Below are 26,135 nucleotides of genomic sequence, written 5' to 3'. Positions count from 1 at the left end.
TTTTTAATTAGAGGTGTAAGAAAAGTTTATTTTCGAGAGGTCCCAAAATAAAGATGAGAAAATGAGGATCTTCTGTAATCTTATGACCCAGATGGCTTTGCATTGTGGTCATAATGTTTTTTCTTTTTTTCCCCTCTAAAACTTTCTGTATTGTGAATTTTTATTACTGAAATAGCACCTGTAATATTACAAGGATCTAATTACGAAAAAGGTCCTTTTCCCATAGCCCTTTGGTCCCCACCCCTCTAGGAGCCTCCATTAACAACCTGCTGTCTGTTCTACCTCAGGGCTCCTGAAATCATAAATAAATAAAGATGTTTATTTTGTTTTCAGTTTTTTTAAAAAAACAGAAATGGGGACTTCTCTGGAGGTTCAGTGATTAAGACTTCGCCTTCCAGTGCAGGGGGTGCAGATTCGATCCCTGGTTGGGTAGCTAAGATTCCGCATGTCTTGCGGCCAAAAAACCAAAAAAAAACATAAAACAGAAGCAATATTGTAACACATTCAATAAAGACTTTAAAAATGGTCCTAAAACCCCATGATTTTTGCTTTGTTTTTTTTTTGTTCTAGTCCAGAGCATCACAAGGTGACGATCCTGAGCAAAATGAAGCCTCAAGAAAGAATAAGAAAAAGAAAGAAAAGTCTAAATCAAAATATGAAGTCCTGACAGTTCAAGAGCCACCAAGGATTGAAGTATATTTACATTTATTACTCACCTTGTTTGATATAATAAATGGGTATTCCTTGATAGAAATATGGGTTCATACTGGTTGCTGAAGTGAAAATTCTCCAACATGTTCTTTAATAATTGTAGTGCTAAAGAAAATAGTTGTCACCCATTTTCTTCATTTCTTCATTTTGGTGTCCCCAGCGCAGTGCCCATCTCATAGCAGGCACTCAGTAAACGAATGAATGGCCTAGAGACAAAACTACTTGTATTGAAGTTTAATGGTGTGTATGCCCTACTACTAATATATACCCCTCAGTATTTTCTGGTCTGTTTTTTTCTTTGCTTTGGCATGCTGGCTTCTGCAGGGCCTCCTTTTCTATCTAGATGTTTTGGTATAATGTGCTCCACTATTGAGAGAAACTTAGAATACTGTAGATCTGTCGTGGATCCTGGTCAAGAAGAGAATATCATGAACTTCCGAAAGTGCTCTTTAAATTGTTGTCCTGTGATACTCCAAGAATGTCCCTGTTCTCCAAGGAGCCGTCCTGGATCCTGATTATGTTTCTCATGGGTCTGCAGTACCAGACTCAGCAGCCTGGCTCCTGGTCCTGGCAGAAGGGTCTCTCAGCAGTGCTCGCAGGCAGCCAGCTTAGGGTCAAGCCCGAGGGGTTCCCACAAACTCAAGGGGCTCCCAGGGCTTTTTGAACATTCCCTTGAGAGTAGTGGGGTTGCATGTTTGAAAACCTGTGACTGCGGTAAGGCGTTATTGTCTGGGCCAACAAATAACATTATTTCTGCCCACATTTTTCACATAATTTCTCCAGGGTCCCTAAAATGTTGACAGAAGCACATAAGACATTTTAAAATGATTTAGACATTGTTTAGAGACCTGTTCCTTTGTTTCTTTTTTCTAGTCTAGGATCAGCACATGTGACAAGATGCTTACATCTCCTGAGTCCAGATTGATGGTTTCCCTAAAGAAAAGCATAGTTGAAGGATGGGTGCTTGAACCACTCTTGTGCCAGGGTGCTTGGGGCAGTTCGTAGACTGCTCGGTGAACCCGCATCCTTGAGGCCCCTGCTCTCTCTCTGGAGCAGGGAGATTCAAACTGCGGTCCTTAACTTTGTTCTAAGAGTGAAATAAAGCTGAAGCAGTTACATTAGTTTTTTGTTTTTGTTTTTGTTTTGACTTTTATAACACCTTTGAGCACTTTTATAAGGATATTTTTATGGAAAGAAAATAAGAGCAAGGAAAAGGCTGTAGTTGGGCTTATTTGATAATTGTGATTTGCGAAGAGCTAAAGGGTGTGTGGTTTACTTAGGATGCCGAGGAGTTTCCCAATCTGGCAGTTGCATCTGAAAGAAGAGACAGAGTAGAGTCACCGAAATTTCACTCTAAACAGCAGCCACAGGTAATTTTTAGATTGAAACCACAATCGGTTTTGGCTTAACTTTTCTTGCTAAACTAAACTCTTGAGAAAAACTGCTTTCCAGACTTCTTTGTGTACGGGCACAGGTGGTTTTGTTTTGATTCATTCCTTCATTGGGGAACCACATCCGGTATGTTGAAACAAAGTTGCTCTTAAGCTGAAACTGCTTTGTCACTTTTGAAATTAGACTATTGGTAACTGCCATTGCTGTATCAGAAAGGAGGGGAACACAAACTGCCTGTCTAACTTGGATTTAAAGAAAAAACGTTGACTTAGTTTATTCAGGAAACAGAAGAATCCCTTTGTGAGGCAGTAATGTCTGACAGGAGGAAAAAAGAGAGCCACCAGCATTTCATTCAGGTAGTCAGGATCAGAGGAAGAGATGATTCTCATGCCTCAGCCCCACTGTGGTTTCAGGAATGAACTTGTAGTTCATAATCTAGATGTAGAACTTGCATACTTTGGGCATGTTCATTGTCATTTTGCCTTTCAAAGTGGGGTGATTATTTTCACATTTGTGAAAAGTAAAATTCTAAACCCATGTATCTTTGCATTCCTATGTTGTAATTTGGTCGTCTTCCATCCCTGCAGAGGTCTCTGTAGTCGCCTGTGCTGTGCTCAGCACTCAACCATTGCCATGAGCCCTCACCCAGCGTGAATTTGGCATCAGGGAAGAGAACAGTGGCGGGGGGCAGGAGTGGAGGTGCTAAAGCACAAGAGACAACACGTCCGTACAGCCTTATACAGTCTCAAAACCCAAATCAGAATGATTTCAGAAATAACATTTGTTTAGAGTGTATCTGACTTCGTGCCTAAATATAATACTCACCTGCTGGGTGTGGTTTGGACTTGTATAAATTTTTGGTCATGCCTCCATGGTTTCATGGCACTTGGTTGGCTCACTTAGGCAATTGGAGAGCGAATGGTGTTAATGAGGCAGTAGTACCAACCAGTAGCCTCACACATAAACTTTCGTAGCCAAGGACTTTATACAAGTCTTGGTTCCTTATCTGTAGATGTATGCTGTTATTCACAAAGGAGATGCAGACGTGTAAGTGGTTTAATTAAACCAGTGTTATGAAAGGAGGAGGAGGAAATAAACAACCTTGGTGGTAATATTGGCAGATAATTTGGAATTGACTGGGGTTTTAATTACTTTAATTTTTTTTTTAATTTTAAGATTTTTATAGTCCCTATATCTGTTTTATCTTATTAATTATATGATTTTTTATCATAAAATGAAAAGCACAATTTGTAAAATATAGTATTATAAATAAACTTCTGATTTTTGAACTTTTTAGAATAATTTTAAAAGTAGTGGAAAGAAGAGCCAAATTCCAGTACAGTTGGATTTGGGAGGAATGCTAACCGCATTGGAAAAGAAGCAGCACTCCCAGAATGCAAAGCAGTCCTCCAAACCAGTGGTGTTCTCAGGTAAAAGAGTCTTTTCATTTCAGACAAATGATTGAAGTCTTTTTCAGTAGACTATTTTGTGACTGTTTTCTCTTGTAATCAAAAGTTATTTATATATAATCAAAATAATGTGGTGCTGGAATAAGGATAGATATAGACCAGTGGAATAGAATTGAGAATCCGGAAATAAACACACATATCTATGGCCAGTGAATTTTTAACAGGGTTGTTGAGTTCATTAAAAGGACAAAGAACAGTCACTTAAAAAATGGTCCTGGGGCAACTGGATTTCCACATGCTTAACAATGAAGTTGCACCCCCAGCCTCAAACCATATATAAAAATTAACTCAAAATGGATCAACAACTTATATATAAGAGCTAAAACTTGAAACTCTTAGAAGAAAACAGAGGTAAATATTCATGACCTTGGATTAGGTGATGAATTTTTAGACAGGACACCAAAAGCACAAGCAACAAAAGCAAAAATAGATAAATTGGATTTCATCAAAATTAAAAACTTTTGTGTACCAAACGACAGTATCAAGAAAATGAGAAGACAGCTTATAGAATGGGAGAAAATATTTGAAAATCATATCTTATAAGGATTTAATATCCAAATATATAAGAACTCTTACAATTCAGTAACTCATTAAAAAATGGACAGAGCTCTTGAAAAGACATTTCTTCATGAGAAGGTATATGTACAGTCAATAACACGTGAAAAGATGCTCAACATCAGTAGTCATTAGAGAAATGCAAGTTAAAACCACACTGAGGCAGTTCTTCAAACCTACTGTGATAGCTCTAATCAGAAACGTGGAAAATAACAAGTGTTTGTGGGGATTTGGAGAAATTGGAACCGTTGCTGATGGAAATGTAAAATGGTGCACTTACTTTGGAAAACAGTCCCGTGGTTCTTCAGAATGCCAAATAGAGAGTTGTCATGTGACCCAGCAATTCCACTCCTCTGAATGTATCCAAAAGAATTAAAAACAGAGACTCAGACACTTGTACACCAGTGTTCATAGCAACATTATTCGTAGTAGCCCAAAGGTGGAAACACCCCAAATGTATATCAAGAGATGAATGGGTAAACAAAAGGTGGTATATACATACAGTGGAATATTCAGCCTTAAAAAGGAAGGAAATTCTGTCATAGACAGAAAGTAGATTAGAGGTTACCAGGGGTTGAGGGGAGTGGGGAATGAGGAGTTATTGTTTAATGGGGACAGATTTTTATTTCGGGGCATGAATAAGTTTTGGATATGGGTAGTGGTGATGGTTGCAACAATGTTGTGAACGTAATTGATGCCACTGAATTGTGAAGTGAAGAACGGTTAAAATAATAGTTTTTATGTTATATGTATTTTATCACAAAATTTGTAAAGTTATTTAAGTATGATGATTTTAAGAAATAGGTCTTATTGAAAGGTGGGTTTTGGGGACTTCTCTGGTGGTCCAGTGGTAAAGAATCCACCTTCCAATGCAGGGGATGCAGGTTCAATTCCTGGTCAGGGAACTAGGTTCCCACATGCCACAGGGCAGCTAAGCCCGTACGCCAGAACTCCTGAGCTCACGCATCTCAACTAGAGAGCCCATGTGTCACAAACTACAGAGCCCATGCACCCTGGAACCTGCGCGCCACAACTAGAGAAGAGAAAACCTGTGCACCACAACTAGAGAGAACCCTGCACGCCGCAACGAAAGATCCCACATGCCGCAACTAAGACCCGACGCAGCCAAAAATAAATAAATACACATTTAAAAAAACAAAACAAAACATGGGTTTATGGGTTTTCCACTTGATGTGACGACTTGGTGTACCTGAAAATCTTATGATATGTAAGTGCCCTGTACAGGTTATAAAGCTTCACCAGATTGAAATGAACTACCTGCCTGTCCATGGGAACGCAGGGGGTGGCAGTGTTGACTCGGTAGTGATGCAGTCATTCTCTCCTCTGAAACACCTCTTAGAGTCAAGATAGTTAAAATTGGCAATATGTCATACAGAGAAATAATGCACATTTGCCACCATAGTCTTTTAAATATGTTTCCCTCTGAGGCAGTTTATTTATTTTAAAAGTGAAAAATAGGTATCCAAGGAAATGGTGAAGAAGCTTAGTTTTTTTGGTTTCTGAAGCATTTTAAAGCAATTTGTGGACATCATGTCATTTTACTTATAAATACCTCAATCTGCATCTCTAACTGATGGTGATTTTATTATGGCATTAGTCCCAGAAAGGATAAACATGATTTGTCTCTTCAGGGGAGGGAGGTAGCATTTTTGTTCTTTTGAAAATTTTCAAACAGCTGGAAAAGCTGAATAAAATCATGCAATGACCACCCATGTACTCACCATCTAGATTGTACAGTCATTCCCTAATTTTTTTCAATCATGTAACTTTTCCAGAGGTCAGCAAACTATGACCTGCTGGCTGCTGGTTGTAAAGTTTTATTAGAACACAGCCAACACTTGTTCATTTAAGTATTATCGGTGGCTGCTTTTGAGTTATAATGGCAGTTGAGTGTTGGCAATACGCGTATGCTCATTAGCCTAAAATATTTACTCTCTGGCCCTTTAAGGAAAAGTTTGCTGACCCTGATCTATCCATTCATCAATATGTTGTTTTTTATTTTTGCTGCATTTAAGGTAGGTTGCAGACACCACTGTATTTTACCCCCAAGTGTTACAGCATGCATATCATTTACTAGAGTTCAGTATTTATTTATGGCTCTTCTTTTCCTTTGGAGGTAAAATATGCATTTAGTGACATGCACAGATCTTAAGTGCACCATTTGAAGCCTTTTGGCAAATGTATAACTGTGTAACCTAGACTCCTGGCTATGTAGAACATCATCAGCACCCTTGAAATTTTCCTCAGCCCCTTCCCATCCCAGTCATTCCCTGCTGCCACCCGCAGGCAACCATGGTTCTGATTTTTTTTCTGCCATAGACTAGTTTTTCCTTGTTCTAGAACTTCATGTAAGTGGAATCTTAGTATATGCTTCTTTGTGTAAGGTTTCTTTCACTCGACACAATATTTTTGTGATTTAATTACATTGTAGATATATGTCAGTAGTTCCTTTTTGTTTTTTATTGAGATGAAATTCATGTAGCGTAAAATTAACCATTTTACACTGTACAATTTAGTGGCGTTTAGTACATTCACAGTGTTGTAACCATCACCTCTGTCTAGTTCCTAATATTTTTATCACCCCAAAAGGAAACCCCTACCCATTAAGCTCCCCATTTTCCTCCTTTCCCCAGCCCCTGGCAACTACCTATGGATCTGCCTATTCTGACATTTTATATAAATGGAATCATAGTTTGCGACCTTTTGTGTCAGTCTGCTTTCACTTAGCTTAATGTCTTTGATGTTCATCCATGTTCATGTATCTTATTTCACCAGTGTTTGTTGTGATCGAATCATAGTCTGTTGACCACAATTTCTTTATCTATTGATGGACATTTAGGCTGTTTCCACTTTTTGGCTGTTGTGGATAATACTGCTGTGAATATTCATGTACAAGTATTTGAGTGTCTTTTTTAAATTTTCTTGGGAGAGTGGAATTGCTGGGCCACGTGGTACTTAGTTTATAAATTGCCAGACTGTTTTCCAAACTGCCTGTGTACCATATTACACTCACCAGTAATGTATGAACGTTCTCCTGGTTCCACATCCTCATCAACATTTGATGTTGTTGGTCTTAATTTTAGCCATTCTGATGGGGGTGGAGGTGGGATTTTTTTGAAGCTGAAAATTCTAAACACTCTTTCTCCGGCAGATGATTTTATATGGGCTGCTGAATGATATAGTCAGCAGTTTCCTAAATAGCCTTCTCATGGCTACAGCAGAAGTAAATTTTAGTGAGTTTCATAGTGACCTTTATTAAAAGCCCAGAGTACAAATTTAAAATGTCTGAATGCAGTTAATTTAGCCCAAGTACAGTGTGGCTGAGGCACCAGTTGACAGTGTGTCCCTGAACCCAGTGTTTCTTTTTCACACAGTATCCCCAGGACTGCCAGCAATGGTACTGCCTGGGAGCGAGCTGAAAGTGCAGGTTCCAGGAACATCTCAGAAGTGGTACACTAGAACCACTTGGTATGGGAAGGGCAGTAGGTGTTTTTAACAAGCACACAGTGGGATTTTTGGTTTTGTTTTGTCTTTTTCACTTTTTTTGTGGTGGAAAATTTAAAACATAATCAAAAGTAGAGAGAATATGATGAATACTGCCACCATGTGCCCATTACCCAGCTCCATCAGTTAACAGCATTTTGCCAGTCTTGTTGCATCTGGAACTCTACTTTTTTTTCCTGAAGTACTTGTAGACATCAGGTCATTTAGCCTGTAAATACATCAGTATCTCTAATTGATGGTGATTTTATTTTTAATTGAACCACTCTGCCATCCTCCTGTCTAATAATATTAATGATTATTTCTTGCTAGCATCTTGTATCCAGTCTGTATTTAAATTTCTTTGTCTCAATGATTTTGGTAATTTTATTCATTTCAGGGTCCACAGTTTTATACAACACATGTGTGAGTAATTCTTACATATATCAAAACTTGGGACCACTGCTTTCTTAGATATTCCTCAGAGTTGCTTTTCTCAGCTCGTCTCCTGTTTGGTAAAGGCCTGCAGTGTTGGCCTTTCCAGAGAAATCTGCAAAGTGCTTGGCCAACCTCTGATTCTGAAGAATGTAGCTTCTTGGGGAGCCTGCAGGGAAGTGTGTAAACTACTGACTGAGCGTTCTAGATCTCCAGTCAAAGGTAAAAGCAGGAAAAGTGAGGGAACTACCTCTGAGGCTATATGAGATGGCTGTTTTGCAACTAGGTTCAAGTTGGACCTTTTAGATGCAGTTGTGTATGAAGTACATAAACAGTTTTGCAAGGAGTGGGGGCCCTCAATCAGATGATATTTTTAAGTATTTGAGGTTGTCAGATTGTAAGGTTGGGATTTTGGTAGTATTGAAATGACATTTTGGCCAGAGATCCCAGGAATGCCCAAATACTGACATGTCCATCACCTTCCTTTTTGACATCAGTAATGGAACCATTCTTTCCAGAAAAAGTAAAAATTAGCTAAGAGGAATTCAGGGTTCCTCTTTATTTTAGATGAGCCAGTACCAAGTACCCCTATGTGGGGCTTTCTTGCCAGAACACAACTTAAGTCAAAGGCCTTTGGAGGCTTATGTCTATTCTGGAGCCCAAGTCAGGCCTTCCCAACTGGCTGGTCAGATTAAAGAGGAGGTGAATGTTTTTACCAGCAGCATAGGGAAGAGTAGCCCTGGCCACCTAGCAGACAGTGTCTTTAAGATATGTTTCTTGTAGACAGCATATAGTCAGAGCTTTCTTTTTTATCCAGGCTAACAATCTCTGCCTGTTGAGTGGGGTGTTTTACTCATTCATGTTTAATGTAATTGTTACTGTGGTTGGATTTACTGCTGTTGCTATTTTTTTCTGATTCTTGCATGTCTTATTTATTCTTCTGTTCATCCTTAACTGCTTTATTTTGTGTTAAACAAATATAGAGTACCATTTTGATTCCTTTGTTGATTTTTTCCTTTACTTTAAAAATATTATTTTCTTAAAAATAAAAAAGTAAGTGGTTGCTTATAAATAAGCAAATTAAGAAACGAATTCTGTCAGTCATTGTTTATCTAGGAACATCTATATTTTACCTTCATTTTTTGAAGGATAGTTTTGCCGGGTATAGAATTTTTGGTTGACGTTTTTTTTCTCCCAATACTTTGAATGTCATTCCATTGCTTCCAGTGAGACGTCAGATATTACTTGTCTTGTTGTTCCACTTTCTGTGATGAGTTGTTTTTCCCTTGCTACTTTCCATAGTTTTTCTTTGTTTCCACCTGCAACAGTCTGACTATGATATGTCTAGGTGGGAATCTCTATATTTATCCTACCTTTGGTTGGGTAATATTTATCCTATTTTGGCTTTGTAGATTAAAGTTTTCATCAAATTTGGGAAATTTAGGGCCATTATTTCTTCAGAATATTTTTTGTCTTTTCTCTTTCCTCTCCTGGCACTCCCATTATATGTATAGTGGTATGCTTGTTTTTGCTCCACAGGTCTCTTGAGGCTGTCTTCATTTTTTCAGTCTTTTAAAATTTAAAAATTTTTCTTTAAATTGAATAGTTTCTATTGATTTATCTTCATGTTCACTGATTTTTCTACCATCTCAAATCTGCTGCTGAGCCTTTCTCCTTTGTTATTTGTATTTATTGAAATCCTGTGTTTTCATCTGTTCTCATAGTTGCCTTGAAGTCTTGGTCAGCTGTGTCCCACAGCTGGGAGCACTCAAAGACAGTTTCTGTTAACTTCCTTTTTTCTGTAGTATGGGTCACACTTTCTTGTTTCTTTGAAAGTTTGAAAAATTTTTTGTTGAATACTGAATGTTTTAGTTAATATATTGTAGCAACTCTGGATTTGATTTTTTCCTTCTGAGAGTAGTGATTGTGATGGGGTTTTTTTGTTTTGTTTAAGGAACTGCCCTGGTCTGAATTTGGTGGCTGTCTTCCCCGCAGTGTGTGGTTGTTGATGTCTCTGCTTAGTTATTTTTTTTTGTTTTTATTTTGTTTTTGGCTTGCCTTTCCAGGAGTCACCCCTGTGTCTACACAGCACTTTAAAAACATATTCCAAAATTAAGGAGGGTGGGTAAAATATATTTGGAAAAATACTGATGGTTGTTGAAGCTGGACAGTGAGTACATGGGTTTGTTGTTATACATTCTCTTTTTCTTTGGTATGTGTTTAGAAATTTTCCTAATTAAAAAGTAGGGGGAAAGTATGAACAAGTTAACTGTTGCCTTGGGAACAGGAACAAGGTGGGAAGTAGAACAGAACCATAGTATGCAGTGGAAGTGTACTGGGTAGTGATTGTGGTCATGTAGTTACACTGTGCAAGGAATTTAGGAAAGTATGTTTATGTCTAGAAAACTCAAGAGAATCAACTTGAAATATTACTAGGATCTTATGAGGGCCTTATAAGGTAGTGAGGTAGAAGGTATGCATAGGAAAGCCAGTGGCCAACTTCTGCAAAGGCAGTGTCAACTGCAAATGGTGGAGTAAAAGGCATCTTAAGTACAAGCTACCCGGAAAAATTCTTAATCAAAAAATGAGACCCACACATCATCAGACTTTACTGAGCAACATAGGAGATTTGATTACAGATTTGATTACAACATAGGAGATTTGATTACAACATAGGAGCAACATAGGAGATTTGATTACAGGGATAGGAAGCTGGTTCTCTAAGGGACAGTTTGATGAGGATGAGGAAGGTTGTGGGGATGGGCGGGCAGCATAAGGAGCCCCTGAGACAGATCTGCAGCGAGCCTGCCCTCTGGAGCCAGGCAGGTGGCGGGCGGCAGCCTGAGCCATGTGTCCCTACTGTGTTGTAGTCGGAGCAGTGCCCGTCCTCTCCAAAGACTCCATGTCAGGGAAGAAGGGCCACCGCTTTGGCCAGGTGAAGACCCCGCACAATCCCTTAGACTCCAGCGCCCCCCTGATGAAGAAGGGGAAGCAGAGGGAGGTCCCCAAGGCCAAGAAGCCAACCTCGTTGAAGAAGGTGTGTGGTGTTTTGTTTGAAATTGGGCGCGAGAAAACCTACAGACTCTCCTGTATCTGTGTTACTCCTTGCGACTCTTATATTTTTAGATTTTAACCTTCACTCTCATTTGAACCTGCTCTTGTCAAGATGGGTACACGATTCTCTGAAAGATGATCCCTTGCTCTTCCCACATGGGGTGCTAGAGCGAGCGAAGCAGGGTGCCTTAGCTGCTGGAGGGGGAGACCTTATTTATTTATTTATTTTAATACTTTGGAGTGACATGGACAGAAAACCAGAAATTGGGGGACTATGTTCTCATTCACATTGTTTACCCTCATTCTACCCAAGGCAATCTGTCTGATGCTCAGATTTGGTAAATATTGGACACTTCCTGGCACACGTTCTTTGATTTAACTCTCAAAGCAGCCTGTGGAGTGTGGTGGGTGTCAGATTGAGGAAGGCGTGTCTTGCCTGGGGCCAGGTACCAGTTGAGCTGCATAGTTGCAACAGAGCCCAGTTCTCGCACGCCCTGCTCTGTGCACCCAGGGGGAACATGCTGCTCCTGGGCTGTGGGTGAGAGGGTTGGGCCCACCCATGGGGGGGTTGGGGAGTAAGGGCACAAACAGGCACAGTGCCAACCGGCTGAACTTGGGTGGCTTATTTTGCAGAAGAGCTTATTTTTAAGTACAAGTATTTAGGTGTTTTGATCGTTTATTTAATTTTAAAGATTATTTTGAAAGAGCGGCAGGAGAGAAAGCAGCAGCGTCTCCAAGAAAATGCTGTGAGCCCAGCTTTTGCCAGTGACGATGTGCAAGATGGAGAGAGCGGTGGTGACGACCAGGCCCTCGGGCAGCCTGACCCCTCAGGTACCGAGTTCTGTTGGCTTGCTGCTTAAAGAATCCTTCAGCGGGGGCGGCCGTATGCACTGCCGACTGTCTGGGCTTTGCCTAGCCGTTGTCCCTGTGTGGTAAAAGCACGTGGGCGTTGGGCCTCAGGAATGCAGAAGTTTTCAGTCTCCTAACTTGACAGTAAGAGGACGTCCCTAGGGGCAGGTGGAGCTTCTGGTGTCTCTGCTTCTCAGGGGTGAGAGGGACAGAGGGGTGAGGCCCCTGAGTTTGATATGTGTGGCATTGGATGGTCCTCGCAATTTGAAGTGCCATGAGAATTAACACCATTAACTGCAGAGCTGCTTGCCCACAAGTGTGTGAGACATGGTGTCATACAAAAAATGGGTTAAGTAAGCATTTTAGTGAATTATACATTCAGAACAGTACACAAATCATAAGCATATAGCTTGAGGGCTTTTTACCAAGTTCAGAAGTATATCAGCCCCACAGTCCCCATGATTCCCGCTCAAGGCCTCAGCCCTATCTGCAGCCCTACCCGTGAGCTTTCAGGCTTTGTTCCAGTGGAATCTTGGAGTGTGTGCCCCTCTGTCCAGCAGTATGTCTGTGGCCTGTAGAGGTAGTTCCCGATTGTCATTGCTGCATAGCATCCAGGTGTACAAACGTGCCAGGTGGCATGTGAGCATTGTGGGCGTTTCCACTTTGGGGCCATTAAAAGCAGAGGTGCTGTGGCAGTGTGGGATGTATATAGGGGACGTGAGCACCCCTCCTGCTGGCATTTCCCTGGGGTGGATCTTGGGGTTGGGTCCACTGCCACCCAGCCTAGAGGCTCCTGCCATACAGGCTGCCAGGGGTTTTACAAGCTATGCCTTTCGGTGGTGGGGAGGCCAGCCATGGGACATTGTCTTTCCTGGTGAGTGAACTCCTTCCCTTGGTGATGTTATTGCACTTGCACTTTGGAAGTGTCTAGAAGTAACAATTTGAGTGTTGTAAGCTGTTATTGAATCCTGTCTGATGGGTTTAAACACATCTATTGTGGCTCTCCCAGTTTAGATGTTCAGCTTCTCTTTTAAGGGTTATTTGATAAAGGAATGGTTTCAAGCATTTAAGTGCAAAAAAATTGAGAACTAATAAACCTGCTTTTAAAACTTACTGATAAGAACTTCAGGTTAAATTTCAAAATTAAAAAATAAATTTGGCCACTGAACCACACATTTAAAAATGGTTAGGGAATTCCCTGGTGGTCCACTGGTTAGGACTCCACGCTGTCACTGCCAGGGGCTCGGGTTCCATCCCTGGTTGGGGAATTAATATCCCACATGCTGCGTGGTGTGGCCAAAAAAACCAAAAACGGTTAAAATGGTAAATTTTGGAAATATTTGCCGCAATAAAAATAAGTAAATAACTAAATAAGGGGCGGGGAGGCACCTCTAGGCAGTGCAGAGAGTCGTCCAGTTCTTCTGATTTCCCAAGCCATTCCCATCACTCCTCTGCCTGCTGTGACGCTCGGTGGCCGTGTCTGGATGTGGCGGGTGTGTGCCGCCGACTCTGGCTGCTCTGGCGACACTGCCCCTGTTGAGCATTCCCTGCGTCAGTCCCCGCAGTCTGTGTGTGGAGCCCCGGAGGGGCCATGCTGTGACTTCTTTCTCTGAAACTCCAGGGGGAATGGAAGAGTTGGTGTCCTGTGCTTCTGTGGCAGAGAGCAAGTCAGAAGACCGGCTGGGAGCTGAGCCCCAGAAGGAGGTGGAGGCCTGCCCCAAGATCCACAGCCGGCGGTTCCGGGAGTGAGTGAGCCGGGCAGCTGTGGGGCCTGGGGCACTGTGCTCGCTCTGACATTGGGCGTTGAGTTCTCCGCCCACCGGCTCGGCTGGGCCCGGTGTTTGCATCCTCCTGGTGGAAGGTGGCTAGGACCTGGTTGTAACACATGCCAGGGCTACCTAATCTGCTCCTGAGAGGTCCTAGTGCCGTGATGCCAGAGGTGCCCTTGAATCCAAGTTGTGGTTGGGGGAACGGGTAGTGAGGTGACAGCCCGTTGCATCTGGGTTCCCTCTCATTGTGTAATTTCTGTACGTAATTTCTTAGGGCGCTCTGCCTCCTTCCCTCCCACTTTTCTTCAGGGTAGACTCTCCAAACATTTTTTTTCATGAGGAGAGGTGCCCAGGAGTGGCCGCCCTGGGGACATGGGGCCCCGAGGTCTTTGTCCCTTGTAGTTGGGGCTGGAGAGGATGCCTCCATCCATACCTTCCGTAAAATCCTATCAGGAGTTCCACCTTTTTGACTAGTATTGCTCTCAAAGCGTGATGTCTTGAAAGGGGCACGCTGTCCGCCTCATCTGAGGCGTGCCAGGAGCCGCGCACTGGAGTGTCACAGCCAGTGGTAACGTGACCGTGTCTAATGTTTCTTTCAGCTACTGCAGCCAGATGCTCAGTAAAGAAGTTGATGCTTGTGTTACGGACCTGCTGAAAGAGCTGGTTCGTTTCCAAGATCGTATGTACCAGAAAGATCCAGTCAAGGCTAAGACCAAACGCCGACTTGTGTTGGGGCTGAGGGAGGTTCTCAAACATCTGAAGCTCAAAAAGTTGAAATGCATCATCATCTCCCCCAACTGTGAGAAGATACAGTCGAAAGGTAAGGGCGCTGTGTCGTCCCTGGCGTGTGGCCCCCTGCAGTACACGCCCTCTGGCCACCACACACCCGTCAGCGGCTAAGGGGCACTGAGGCCTCGGCAGCTCAGTTTGTTTCATTTTCTCTTAATAGAGTAATTTGTTTCCGGAGTTTACCGGATCAGCCAGCGCATTCCTCTGTGAGGCAGGCTGTGGTCTTCACAGTGTGGCTCAGCTGGCCCGCGCAGGCCTCTTGTGGTCACTGGTCACTCACACCACAGAGGCTTTGTGACTGGCAGCTAGGCGGTCCCTGCGTTGGGCTTTTGTCCGGTTTAAATGTGCTTGCTCAGTCTGTGACTGACTCATCTGTCCACTGATTAAAGATGGGTTTGTCCGAGCACTTGGCCATCTTACTGATGCTGGAAGGTTGGTTCTGTTTTTCGGGATGTGATATGCTGGGCGAGGTGACCGACAGATGGACGTCTGTGACACCTCCCATTGGCCCTTGGGTGGTCCATTTTGTGTCCTCCTCAGGCTGTGCAGTAGAGGGGGTGTTAGTTAAGAGCAGAATGCCGTCACTTAGACACTGGTCCTCCATCTTCGTGTAAGTGTTTGGAGTCCTTCTCTGGTCCTGATCTTCTCTCCTTCAGTGTAAACTTCCACTCGGCTGGAACTGGACTTTCAGGGATCCAGTCCAGATCCTAGCCCTGAGCTTTTCCGGTTGCTGTTCCAGTCTGAAGACTTGAGGTTTCCTGACTTGCCTGCAGCACCCAGGGGCACTAGGCCAGCAGCTGGATCTGGATCTGCTCATTGCCGGCCCAGTGGGCTCGTCCCCGTCCTAGTTCAGGGCAGGTGCAGTCCCAGCCATCAGAAAGGGGTCTCAGGGGACCTGCCTGTTTGGTTGTGTGCTGGCAGTGTCCCCACCACAGTCCCATGGCAGGCGCTGGGCTTGACATGAATCCCTCCTCAAGCTCTCAGCCAGCTGCCTGAACCTCTTAAGGCAGTGGGTGCATCGGGCATTCTGCAGCTCCTCTGCTGGAATCGTTCCGGGCTCTGTGCTTCCTGTGCAGCTGTCGTCCTGGGGGCGGGCTCCCCCATCTCCTGTTGGGGTGTGGTGTTTAGTGGCTCCCGTGCACTCCTTTGTCTCGGGGTGTGCACATCCCCCAGTGGCTTATGAGAGAAAGGGTACATGGCAGCACATTTAGAAGTTGGTGCTTGAAATCCAGTCTTTCTGATTTCTGACCTTTTCCCCTTTGTTCTCCCTTCTCTCTGGAAGCTTGTGGGAAATTCCTTGTGCCCAGGGTTCCGGGAGGTGGGGCGGTTTGCAGGCAGTGCCCTCAGTTCTGGGACGTGCTGTTGGGTTTGTGCTCTGGATCTCCCTACAGTCGGTCCTCTCTAGGCTCTTCCTGGAACCATGTTGCTCAGATGCTGGGCCTCCTGCACTGCTGTCCTCCTGTGACTTTTCCTCTTCTTCTTTTCACCTCTTTCGTTTGGTTCTGTTTTCTGTAAGGATTCTTCCGCTATGTCTCAATCTTTCTACAGAGTTTTTTATTTCTGCTATTATTTTTAATTTCTGGGAGCTATTTTTATTGTTCTCTGAAGTTTCTTTGTGTGTTGCAGCTGCCGTTGCTCTGTGGATGTGTTTCCTCCCTGAGAATAATAGTGATGTGAAGGTTCCTTCTCCCTGCATAGCCTCCCTTCCCAGGTGGTTTGCTGTTTTGATCTCGTGGTGGAGGTTTCTGCAGATACCGGTGTCTGCTATCTGTTTTTTGTTTTTTGTTTTTTTTTAATTTTTAAATTTTTTTGGCCACACCGTGCGGCATGTGGGATCTTAGTTCCCCGACCAGGACTCGAACCTGTGCCCCCTGCATTGGGAGCATGGAGTCTTAACCACTGGACCGCCAGGGAAGTCCCCTGTCTGTCTTTAACAGCTTTTAAAGCTGACTAGAAATCTGGGGGCGGGGCTGGCATTTAAAGGCTTTGAGCTGCATTTGAGGGCAGTGGTTCTCAAACTGTAGTGAGCATCAGAGTCACCCAGGAGGCTGGTGAAGACACAGATTCCAGAGTTTCTTCCTGAGCAGGTCCAGCAGGCCCCAAAATTTGCATTTCTAGTAAGTTCTTAGTTGCTGCTGTGGATGCCAAGCTAGAACCTCTGCTGTAGGATGACAGCTGGGCTGCTGCTCTTTCGCTCTGACTCCGTATTCCCTGGGGAAGAACTCTCTTACCTCCTGGGAGTCTGTGACCTTGTCCTTACACCCACGGTTAGAAGTGTGGGTCCCAGTGTCCCACAGACCTGCCGCCCTGCCTCACCAGAGGCCCGGCACTGGCACGTCGTCTGGGTGAAGTGGGTCTGGACACCAACTTGCTGTCACCTCATCTGAACTTCACCCTGTCTCTGAAGTGCCCAGTGCTGCCAGTTAGCTGCCAAGCTCTGGGGATTGAATTCTAGGGTATAAATGGCTGGGTCTAGGTGTTTTCCCATTGTTGGCTTAGGTCAGCTGAGTCAGCTGTTTGCGTTTCAGCTTCCAAAACTTTTTTGCTCTTATCTTGCATTCTCCTGTGGATTTTCACCTTTAAAAGACAAACCAGGGACTTCCCTGGTGGCACAGTGGTTAAGAATCCACCTGCCAATGCAGAGGACATGGGTTCGAGCCCTGGTCCGGGAAGATCCCACATGCCACAGAGCAACTAAGCCTGTGTGCCACAACTACTGAGCCTGTGCTCTAGAACCCGTGTGCCACAACTACTGAGCCCGTGTGCCACAACTACTGAAGCCCGCGCACCTAGAGCCCGTGCTCCGCAACAAGAGAAGCTACCGCAGTGAGAAGCCCGCGCACCTCAACGAAGAGCAGCCCCCCGCTCGCCGCAACTAGAGAAAGCCCACGTGCAGCAACGAAGACCCAAAGCAGCCAAAAATAAATAAATTTTTTTAAAAAGTAAAAAATTAAAAAAAAAAAAAGACAAACCAAGAAACGGGAATGTGTGTATTCAGTTGGCAGTCCACCTTGCTCTTTCTTTAAGCCCCCACTACTCTGACTGTGCCAGAGAATGGAGCTAGGAATGTACTGATGGGCATCTCAAGGATTTGTTATACATTTAAAATAACGTTGTTGAATCATCCGTCCCTACATTGTTTATTTTTTGCTTTGAAGCATAAAGAACTCGATTATGTGTTTTAAGAATGTTTATTCCTTGGAAAAGATAGCCAATAGATTGCGGTTATTTTACACGTAAAATTTAGTATTACAGCCTGGGATTATGTTAAAATACTGTATTTGCTCCGAGTGGCATTTGCCTGATAATTCTGAACTTAAACTTTAAATGGAAATTGTTTACCTGATAGAGCATTTGCTTGTTTTAAGTTGTCTTCCTGTGGAACTTTGAGAAGTCGGCACTTGGAGATGCTTTCAGCTCTCACTAGTAACGTCGGCTGGGAGCTGGGCTGAGCAAAACCATCTCGACTTGGCTGCTGTGTCGGGGAAAGCAGTGCATGCTTCCAGTGTCCTCTCCCGGGGGAGTCAGAGAGGATGCGCTGAATTCCCTCAAAACGAGATGTGACAACATGTGTGAAGTGTGATGTCATCTATGAGGGAGGCTCCTTGGGGCTGGTCACATGGGCACCCTCTGCCTGGCATGTCCCCACATTCCAGACTCACAGAAGGAAAGCTGGTGTTCAGTGTAATCCTCATATGCATTTTGGGTACAGTAGCCACTCTTCCCAGGTGGGGTGACGAGTCCTCCCAAAGCCCAAATTCAGGGACCAGTGAAGGGTCAACCAAGTAAGCTGGCCTTTTTATGGATGGCAGCTGTTGGGCCGGGCACATTATAGCTCTTTTCTGCACACTGCTGTAACAGCCTTTGTGACCAGCTCCTGGGTTGGGGTGGACACAAGGCAGAGACAGACCCTTGAGTGAGAGGCCATGGGGCTGATGTTGAAGAGACGCGGTCAGCCTCCCATGGTAAGCTGAAAATATCTCACTGTAAGGAACACAGCCATCGCCTCACCTCTGGTCCCGTCTCCCGCTTTTCACCGCCTGCCCAGAACTGTTTTTTCTTTAAAGTTTATATCCCCAGAGATTTCATCCTCATCATCTTTGATACTGTTCAGGGAGATCTTGGGCAGGGGGGTGGGCAGGTTTAAGGGATGTGGGGCTTAACCATTAATGCCCAGTCAAACCAGCTGCAGAATGAGTTCCCAGTTCCCTCAGCAGTAGGATGTGTATTTGAGAAGTTCCTCTTTTGAAAGAAGATGAGGTAATCATATGTAATTAGATACCAGGTGATAGGAGATCTTGGGAAATTCTTCCTTCTCATGCAGACGTTGTGTGTTCGCTCAGGAATCGGTCAGTTTGCAGAGGAACCGGGGCAATGCCATGCTGTAACCTTCCAGATGCTAGGTTCAAAGAGCTCTCCATGCAAGAGGGCAGGATTCAGTGCTTGTTACTTTCCTTTGGGAGTAAGTCCCCCAGATACTTCCCACCATCCAGAGGCAACCACCATTGCCATATTTTGATGTGTCCTTGATAGTCCGTGTGTGTGTGATCTGGTGTCCTGGATCCCATTTGTGCCTTGCTCTTTTTAGTATCAGTCTGGCTCGGGACCCTCCCATTCTTCTGGCTGCACAGTCCTGGGCTGATGGACACTTCAGTTGCATTCAGATTTCTGTAGCCATAAACAAGGATGCACCTTTCACACTGTAGTTTTTTTCTTTTTTCTTTTTTTTCGGCCACGCTGCGCGGCATGCAGGATCTTAGTTCCCCGACCAGGGATCGAGCCCACACCCCCTGCAGTGGAAGCGCAGTCTTAACCACTGAACCGCCAGGGAAGTCCACACACTGTCATTTCTTACTGAACATCTCTGTAGGTACATTCCTAGAGCGAAACGGCCTGTGCACTTACCGGGTTAACGCACATGCCACGCTGCCCCCCAGGGACACTGCAGCCCACACAGCCGGGCGTGCTGCTTCCTCCCAGCCTCCCCACCCTCTTGGGAAGATTCTGTTAGCATTTTCTTGTGAAGGGAGGTTGAGCACCTTTCCACTTGTTTAAGGGCTTGGCATTTTCTGTAAATTGTTGATTCTTTGCTCATTTGTCTTTTAGGATGTCAGTCTTTTTTATATTTATGTGTACCTTTTTTTAATAAATAAGAGCTCCTTTGGGTAAGAGTTGTAAATATTTTTGTTTTGTCACGTGCCTGTTTCTCTTTAAACCTTTTCTGGCCGTGCAGAGACTTCAGGTGTGTACATATTGGTATTTTTTTATTCTTGTTTTTATTGCATCTAGGTTTTATGTCATTCATCGACCTTCCTACTCCAGGGTTATTAAAGATTTTTTTCTTAATTCTGTTTTTTTCCTGGTTCTTCCATGTTTTCATTTTTGTTCAGGTTGAATGTGTTTTAGTCTAAGATGGATCTTTGCAGAGGCTGACCCGCCCGCTGTCCCTTCTGCACCTTCTCCGGTGCTTCACAGTGCTTTTGCCGACCTGCTCAAGTGCCACGCATTTGGCTCGTTTCTGGACTTTCCATTCTGTCGTTCTTCATCCCCTCGTTTACGTTCTTGTAGTTCTATAGTAAGCTTTAATACCTGGCGATGCTAGCCTGACGTTAGTTTCCTTTTTCAAAAGGCTGTTCTCATATTGTGTATTGGGTTGGCCAAAAAGTTTCTTTGACTTTTACATAAAAATAAAAGACACATTTTTCATTTTCACCAAGAACTTTATTGAACAACGTATTCACCCTTTTGTTCCACTACCTTCTGCCATTTTTCAGGCAACTTCATAATTCCATCTTCCCAAAGCTTTTTATCTTTTTGAGCAAAGAACTGTCCCGGGTGCCTTTTACAGTCTTCCAGGAAATGGAAATTTTTTCAGTCAAGAGATTTTTGTAAAAACTGAAATAAATGGAAATCCGAAGGTGCAATGTCTGGTGAATACGACGGATGAATCGGAACTTCCCAGCCCAGCCAAGCTGTAACAGTTTTTGTCTGGTTATCAAAGAAACATGCAGTCTTGCGTTATCCTGATGGAAGATGATGCATTTTCTTTTGACTAATTCTGGGTATTTTTCAAGTGCTGCTTTCAGTTGGTCTAACTGGGAGCAGTACTTGTTGGAATTAATCGTTCGGTTTTCCAGAAGGAGCTCATGATAGAGAACTCCCTTCCAATCCCACCATATATACACCATCACCTTCTTTGGATGAAGACCAGCCTTTGGTGTGGTTGGTGGTGGTTCATTTCGCTTGCCCCATGATCTCTTCCGTTCCACATTATTGTACAGTATCCACTTTTCATCACCCATCACAATTTGTTTTAAAAACGGAACATTTTCGTTACATTTCAGTAGAGAATCGCATAAGGAAATACAGTCAAGAACGTTCTTTTGCTTAACTTCTGTGGAACCCAAACATCAACGCGATTAACATAACCAAGCTGGTGCAAATGATTTTCAGTGCTTGATGTGGATATTTTGAGTATGTCGGCTGTCTCCTGAGTGGTATAACGTTGATTGTTCTCAATTAATGTCTTGATTTGGTCGTTATCAACTTCAACTGGTCTGCCTGACCGTGGAGCATCAGCCAGCGAGAAATCTCCAGCACGAAACTTTGCAAATCACTTGACACGTTTGCTCAGTCACAGCACCTTCTCCATATACTGCACAAATCTTTTTTTTTGCGTTTCCGTTGCGTTTTTACCTTTCTTGAAATAATAAAGCATAATATGCTGAAAATGTTGTTTTTCTTCCATCTTCAATATTAAAATGGCTACACAAAAATTCACCAATTTCGATGTTTTTTTAAATGCATGCTGATATGACAGCTGTCACAATACAATCTAACAATTGTTTCAAATGAAGTTAAAGACAGCTAAGTGCTACTAGAGACATCTTACGGAAAAAAAGAACGAACCTTTTGGCCAAACCAATATTTTCTTATTTCTCAAAAAAATCCCACTTAGAGTAAATTACAGTATAAAAAGTTTTACGTTAACATAGAATTGACATGTGATCATATTGGATCATTCCATCCAAGAGCATAGGTGCCTTTTGTTTAGATTTTCTATTGTGTTTCACTAGCATGTTGAAGTTGCTCTATAAATCTCTCACGTTTCTTGCCACATTTATCCCCACCTGTTGTAGTCTTTGGTTGTTGTCATATATAGAGTCATTTCTTCCGTTTTACATTCTAGCTGGCTGATGCGTGTGTGCAGACTGGTGGTTTCTGCATTACTCGTGCACAGACGCCCAGATGTGATCCTCCTGTTGGTGGTAACTCGTCAGTGCCGCTGGGTTTCTGGCTCCACAGGCACATCACCCGCACGCAGGGCTCCCTTCACCCTCTCTGCTCTCGGTGCCACCCCCACCCCACTCCTGCCCGGCTGGTGCTTCGCTGGGAGGCAGGGTTGGAGGTACTCAGTGACCTCTCTGGGCTCTGGATTTCCACCTCTAAGCGGGGTGCAGCCTCCCCCTCAGGGTTTTGTGAGGATATAGGAGCCAGTCCACACGAGGCCATTAGACCGAGAGTGGCACACAGTATTCAGCAAATACTTACCAAGACTTCATTTTTCCATTACGCACAGCACCAGCACCAGCTGTTGACTTGACGTGGACATGTTTTATCATGTTTTATTGCTTTTAGAAGTGTCTCTCTTGGAGAGTTGATTTCTTCCATGTGGCCGAAGTAATAGTGTACTTGCACCGCAGTGACTGGCTCTCTCCCGGTGAAACCTGGCCTGGGACACTGGCTTGAGTAAGGAAAGAGCGAGGAGTGTCACTGTCAGGAAAAGCCGTTGGCGGCCAGTGTCACCAGCATGCTCGTGTGATGCACTTCCTTGTCACTTTTGCTGTCCTTTGACCAGGTGGGCTGGACGACACCCTGCACACCATCATTGACTACGCCTGTGAGCAGAACATCCCCTTTGTGTTTGCTCTCAACCGCAAAGCTCTGGGGCGCAGTCTGAACAAGGCTGTTCCTGTCAGCGTGGTGGGGATCTTTAGCTACGACGGGGCCCAGGTGAGATGGCGAGGGGGCGCCGGCCTGTCTTGCTCGTGGGAGGGAGTTGGGAGGGATGGTGGTTGTCTGCACTTCCACAGCACAGCAGCCCTGAGCCTCAGGGGCCCCAGTGTTGAAGGCAGCAGCGTTGGTGGCCTTGTTTCCTTAAAAGCATGGAAGTGTGATTCCGAATTTAGCTCTGGGCTCACTGCTGCCACAGAGGAGCCTTAAGCAGGCCTGAGGTCAGCACCTGCTCTTCCCTCGGGCAGCACCGCAGGCGGGCATCACCCTGCTTCCCTGTGGAGGGCGCCATCGCCAGTTTGCAGGGGATGTCACCTGTGCTCTCGTTTCTGCCCAAGGACCAGTTCCACAAGATGGTCGAGCTGACGATGGCGGCCCGGCAGGCGTACAGGACCATGCTGGAGAATGCGCACTGGGAGCTGCCGGGAGAGCCTGGGCCCCTCGCACCCGCTAGCCCGCCCACGCAGGGCCCCAGCTGCTCTGCAGAGGACAGACCCCTGGCCCCTGCCGGAAAAGAGGAGCCACGCTACAGTGAGTGCTGGGGAATGGATTTGGGGTTGAGCCTCCTCTAAGTCTTCATCGACACTGATTAAAAAGGGTGCCCAGGAGAGCAGCATGGCCACTGTGGCAGGACCGGCTGCAAAAGGCCCCGTTAAGACCCGGCCCTTGTTTAAGAGGTGGTCTCAAACTTGGGAGGGCTGGTCAGTGGATGTCTCAGACAGACCTCGGGTCAGATGGCACCCAAACAGAGGGCATCCTTGAGGACAGCTGTATCCCTGGCGGGCGGTTGTCAAGGCCGGCGTGCGCCAAGGTGTTTGATGCTGCTCACGAGGGGGCTGCAGCTGGGGACTTGGGCTTGAGTCCTTGCTGGGCCCCATCTAGGGAGCTGGTTCGCTGGGCAGGCCACATGCTGCTTGCTTTCCAAGAGACTTCCCTGACTGTCCCCGCCTGTCCATCAGCTGTGCGCTTTCTTGTTTCCAGTTGAAATCTGGAGAAACCATCTGGAAGCATACACTCAATGTGCCCTGGAACTGGAGGAATCGCTGGAGGCTTCGACCTCTCAGATGATGAACTTGAATTTATAAGAAGAGTTCTTTCCTGTGTGTGTATTTGGGGTAAGGGGGCAGGGGCTGAAAGACTTCGGGGTCTTTTTCTTCTTCTCAGTTCTTCGTTGACCTAGTGTGTGTTTTGTATGACTGTTTAATTGGGAAATTAACCAGCAGTGTTTGTAGGCATCCAAAAGCTGCGAGTCCCATGGACGGGCACTTGGTATGCTGGCGGAAACCTTTTCACAAAGCCTCGGGATGCAGCCTTGGCCCTCTGAGTGCAATATGAGTCTGGAAAATGCTGGAAAAGGTGGTGCTCGGAGTACTCTGCTGCTAAGGGAACGTCTCTCCATTGCAGAGTAGCTGAGCCAAGTTAGTTTGTGGAAAGCAGCGGGGGCCCGAGGTGACGTGGCTGGGAGGCGGCGGCGTTCCAGCCTGATGTTCCCAGTCCCCGTGACCAGCACAGCCCTGCAGAAGCCGCTGGACGGGCACTGTGGGGGCCAGTGTTAGCGCAGGAGCGGTGGGGTGGGGAGGGGTGCCTTTCTCAGGTTGTGGCTTTTCAGCCAGAAGATTTGGGGGTACTTGGAGGGTTTGCTAAAATGAGCCTCAGGAGGAAAATCGGTTCTCTAACCTGTGACCATTTGACATGAATTATTCCTTTTATTCTTTATTTTGCAAAGAAACATGTATATTGAAGTTCCTAAATTTCAGTTTTCATAATCTACAAATATTTTCTTTCTTTTGTAAGTGAACATATTTTGAATGTGGTTTCTATCTTAGAGGCCAGAAGGATAGAAGTTTACTTTCATATTTTCCTGTAAGTAAGAGGGTTTATTTATTTTGAATAAAGAGTGATTATTTAATTTCACTGGAGACTCCAGTCATCTTGGTCTAATCAGTGGTCCAGCGTCCTGATACGTGTCTTTTGGGCACTCTTCTTTGAACTGAAGGGGACTGAGCAGGGAGAGATTTGCTGCACTCAGGCCTCTTGGGTCTCGAAGTAGCGACTAACCGTTAGAGACTGTTGCTGGACCCGCGTCGGTCCAGCCTGCTGGCGTGCTGGTCACGGGAAATGGCAGGAACGAGTTTCACTGCTTTGCACTTGTCAGGCAAGCAAGGTATTGTGTGGGCTTGAAAATACTGTTAGTTTAATTCAGTCATGCCGAATGTACCTCTGAGAGTGAGTGGCCTGTGACAAGCAAATAAAAGTGGAATAAGGAGTCGGAAATGGCCCGCTGCGTGGCCAGGGCTGGCGGCGAGGTGGAGGTCGTCTGTGGGAAGCACCGGTCTGTCTTCTCATCTGTTGTTCCCGGTGTGTGCCCTGCTTTTCCATACACTTTCTGAGCTGTTTAAATGAGGGACATGCAATCTGGTCCACCAAGCCCTCCATCCTGTCACAGGTTTCTCCCTCAGGGCCACCAGGAGGAATAGCAGGGAGGACCCCACCCCGTGTCAACTACAGTAGGTTTGAAAAGATTGAGAGTAAAGGTTCCAAATGAACTTTTAGGGAGAAAGTTAAATAGCTTGTCAGCTGCATTCAGCAGTCTAGAATTATAAAACTGACAAATCAAAAAATCATTAAGAAATCTCTGCTAGAGATGCACGTTGTTTGTCCAGAGCCCCCAAGGCCTCTGGGTCTGTGGTATTTGTTCAGATTAGCTGAACAAAGTACGTTGGGTTTTTAACATCACATTCATTCAGCTCCTGAGAGGGTTCACTTGTGTGACTTAATGCTGAATTGCCCTGGTCATGGTGTCACTTTCCTGACAGAGGCCACTGCTGCAGGTGACACAGTGACCTACTCTGTACTGATAGTGCCACAGAAAGCAGGCAGGCTTCCCAAGTACAAACACGCTTCACTGAGCAAACGTAGAAAGAACTCTTTTTTTCCAACAGTTCAGAGAAAACTCATCCTCATAACCACATTTCCCACCAGGACCCTGTGTGTTGATGTTGTGATAACTGGAAGTGTCTGTTTTGTTGGGCGTGAAAGGTGCTCTGACTGTATCCGAACTTGAGGAAGAATCATAGCACCAAGGAAAGGGCCCCAGTCTTGGAGCTGTCCACTCCGCAGCTGTGGCGGCTGGAGCCTACCTGCACGAGAACCACAGCGAGAGCCGATGGAGGTTTCACCAAAAACCCTGTACAGTGCGTGGTGGTCTGTGAGCCAGCTTGGCGTCTGTTGCAAGGTGGGCCAGCAGCTGGGTGGGCAAACAGGACAACTTTAACCCCAAAGCCAGCCATTCTCAGAAGCCTTGTTCAGAACAGATCCTCTAAGGTGACTGGCTGGAAATGTGTGCTGCTCTTGTACGAAGGTACCCAGCTTCAGAACAAGGGGGTCTGGAAACAGCTGTGGTCGTGAGGCTGAGGAGACATCCACTTGCTAGGGTCACAAGAGAAGTACAACTTAACAGAGGTTTTGGTTTTATGATAGACCGGCATTCCATTAAAAAACGTCATTCCACAAACAAGAAGTATCTGTAAGGTTACAGGCTGAGCAGCCTCGGCCTTCACATTTATACACACACACACACAGCAGAGTCTCCAGGTGC

The 26,135-nt window shown here is 45.0% G+C and overlaps 1 protein-coding gene across 10 annotated transcripts in view; it reads left to right on the top strand.

Annotated features, from left to right (window-relative positions):
• Positions 1–24,426, top strand: part of SECISBP2 (SECIS binding protein 2) — a 39,135-nt gene extending 14,709 nt beyond the window's left edge. For 5 of the 10 annotated variants that reach the window (XM_061200650.1, XM_061200646.1, XM_061200645.1 and 2 more), the window contains 10 exons: positions 571–693; positions 1,992–2,081; positions 3,401–3,533; positions 10,934–11,100; positions 11,810–11,948; positions 13,588–13,711; positions 14,335–14,555; positions 22,383–22,537; positions 22,876–23,068; positions 23,519–24,426. In XM_061200650.1, coding sequence (XP_061056633.1) covers positions 571–693; positions 1,992–2,081; positions 3,401–3,533; positions 10,934–11,100; positions 11,810–11,948; positions 13,588–13,711; positions 14,335–14,555; positions 22,383–22,537; positions 22,876–23,068; positions 23,519–23,622 — 1,449 coding nt within the window. In that variant the 3' untranslated portion in view covers positions 23,623–24,426. The other 5 variants (XM_061200649.1, XM_061200647.1, XM_061200644.1 and 2 more) reach the window with 3 other exon arrangements.
• The last annotated feature ends 1,709 nt before the right edge of the window (positions 24,427–26,135 follow it).

Source organism: Eubalaena glacialis, chromosome 9, assembly GCF_028564815.1.
Source record: "Eubalaena glacialis isolate mEubGla1 chromosome 9, mEubGla1.1.hap2.+ XY, whole genome shotgun sequence".
NCBI lineage: Eukaryota > Metazoa > Chordata > Mammalia > Artiodactyla > Balaenidae > Eubalaena > Eubalaena glacialis.
Note: the sequence above shows the minus strand (reverse complement) of the source record. Positions and strands in the feature narration are given on the sequence as shown.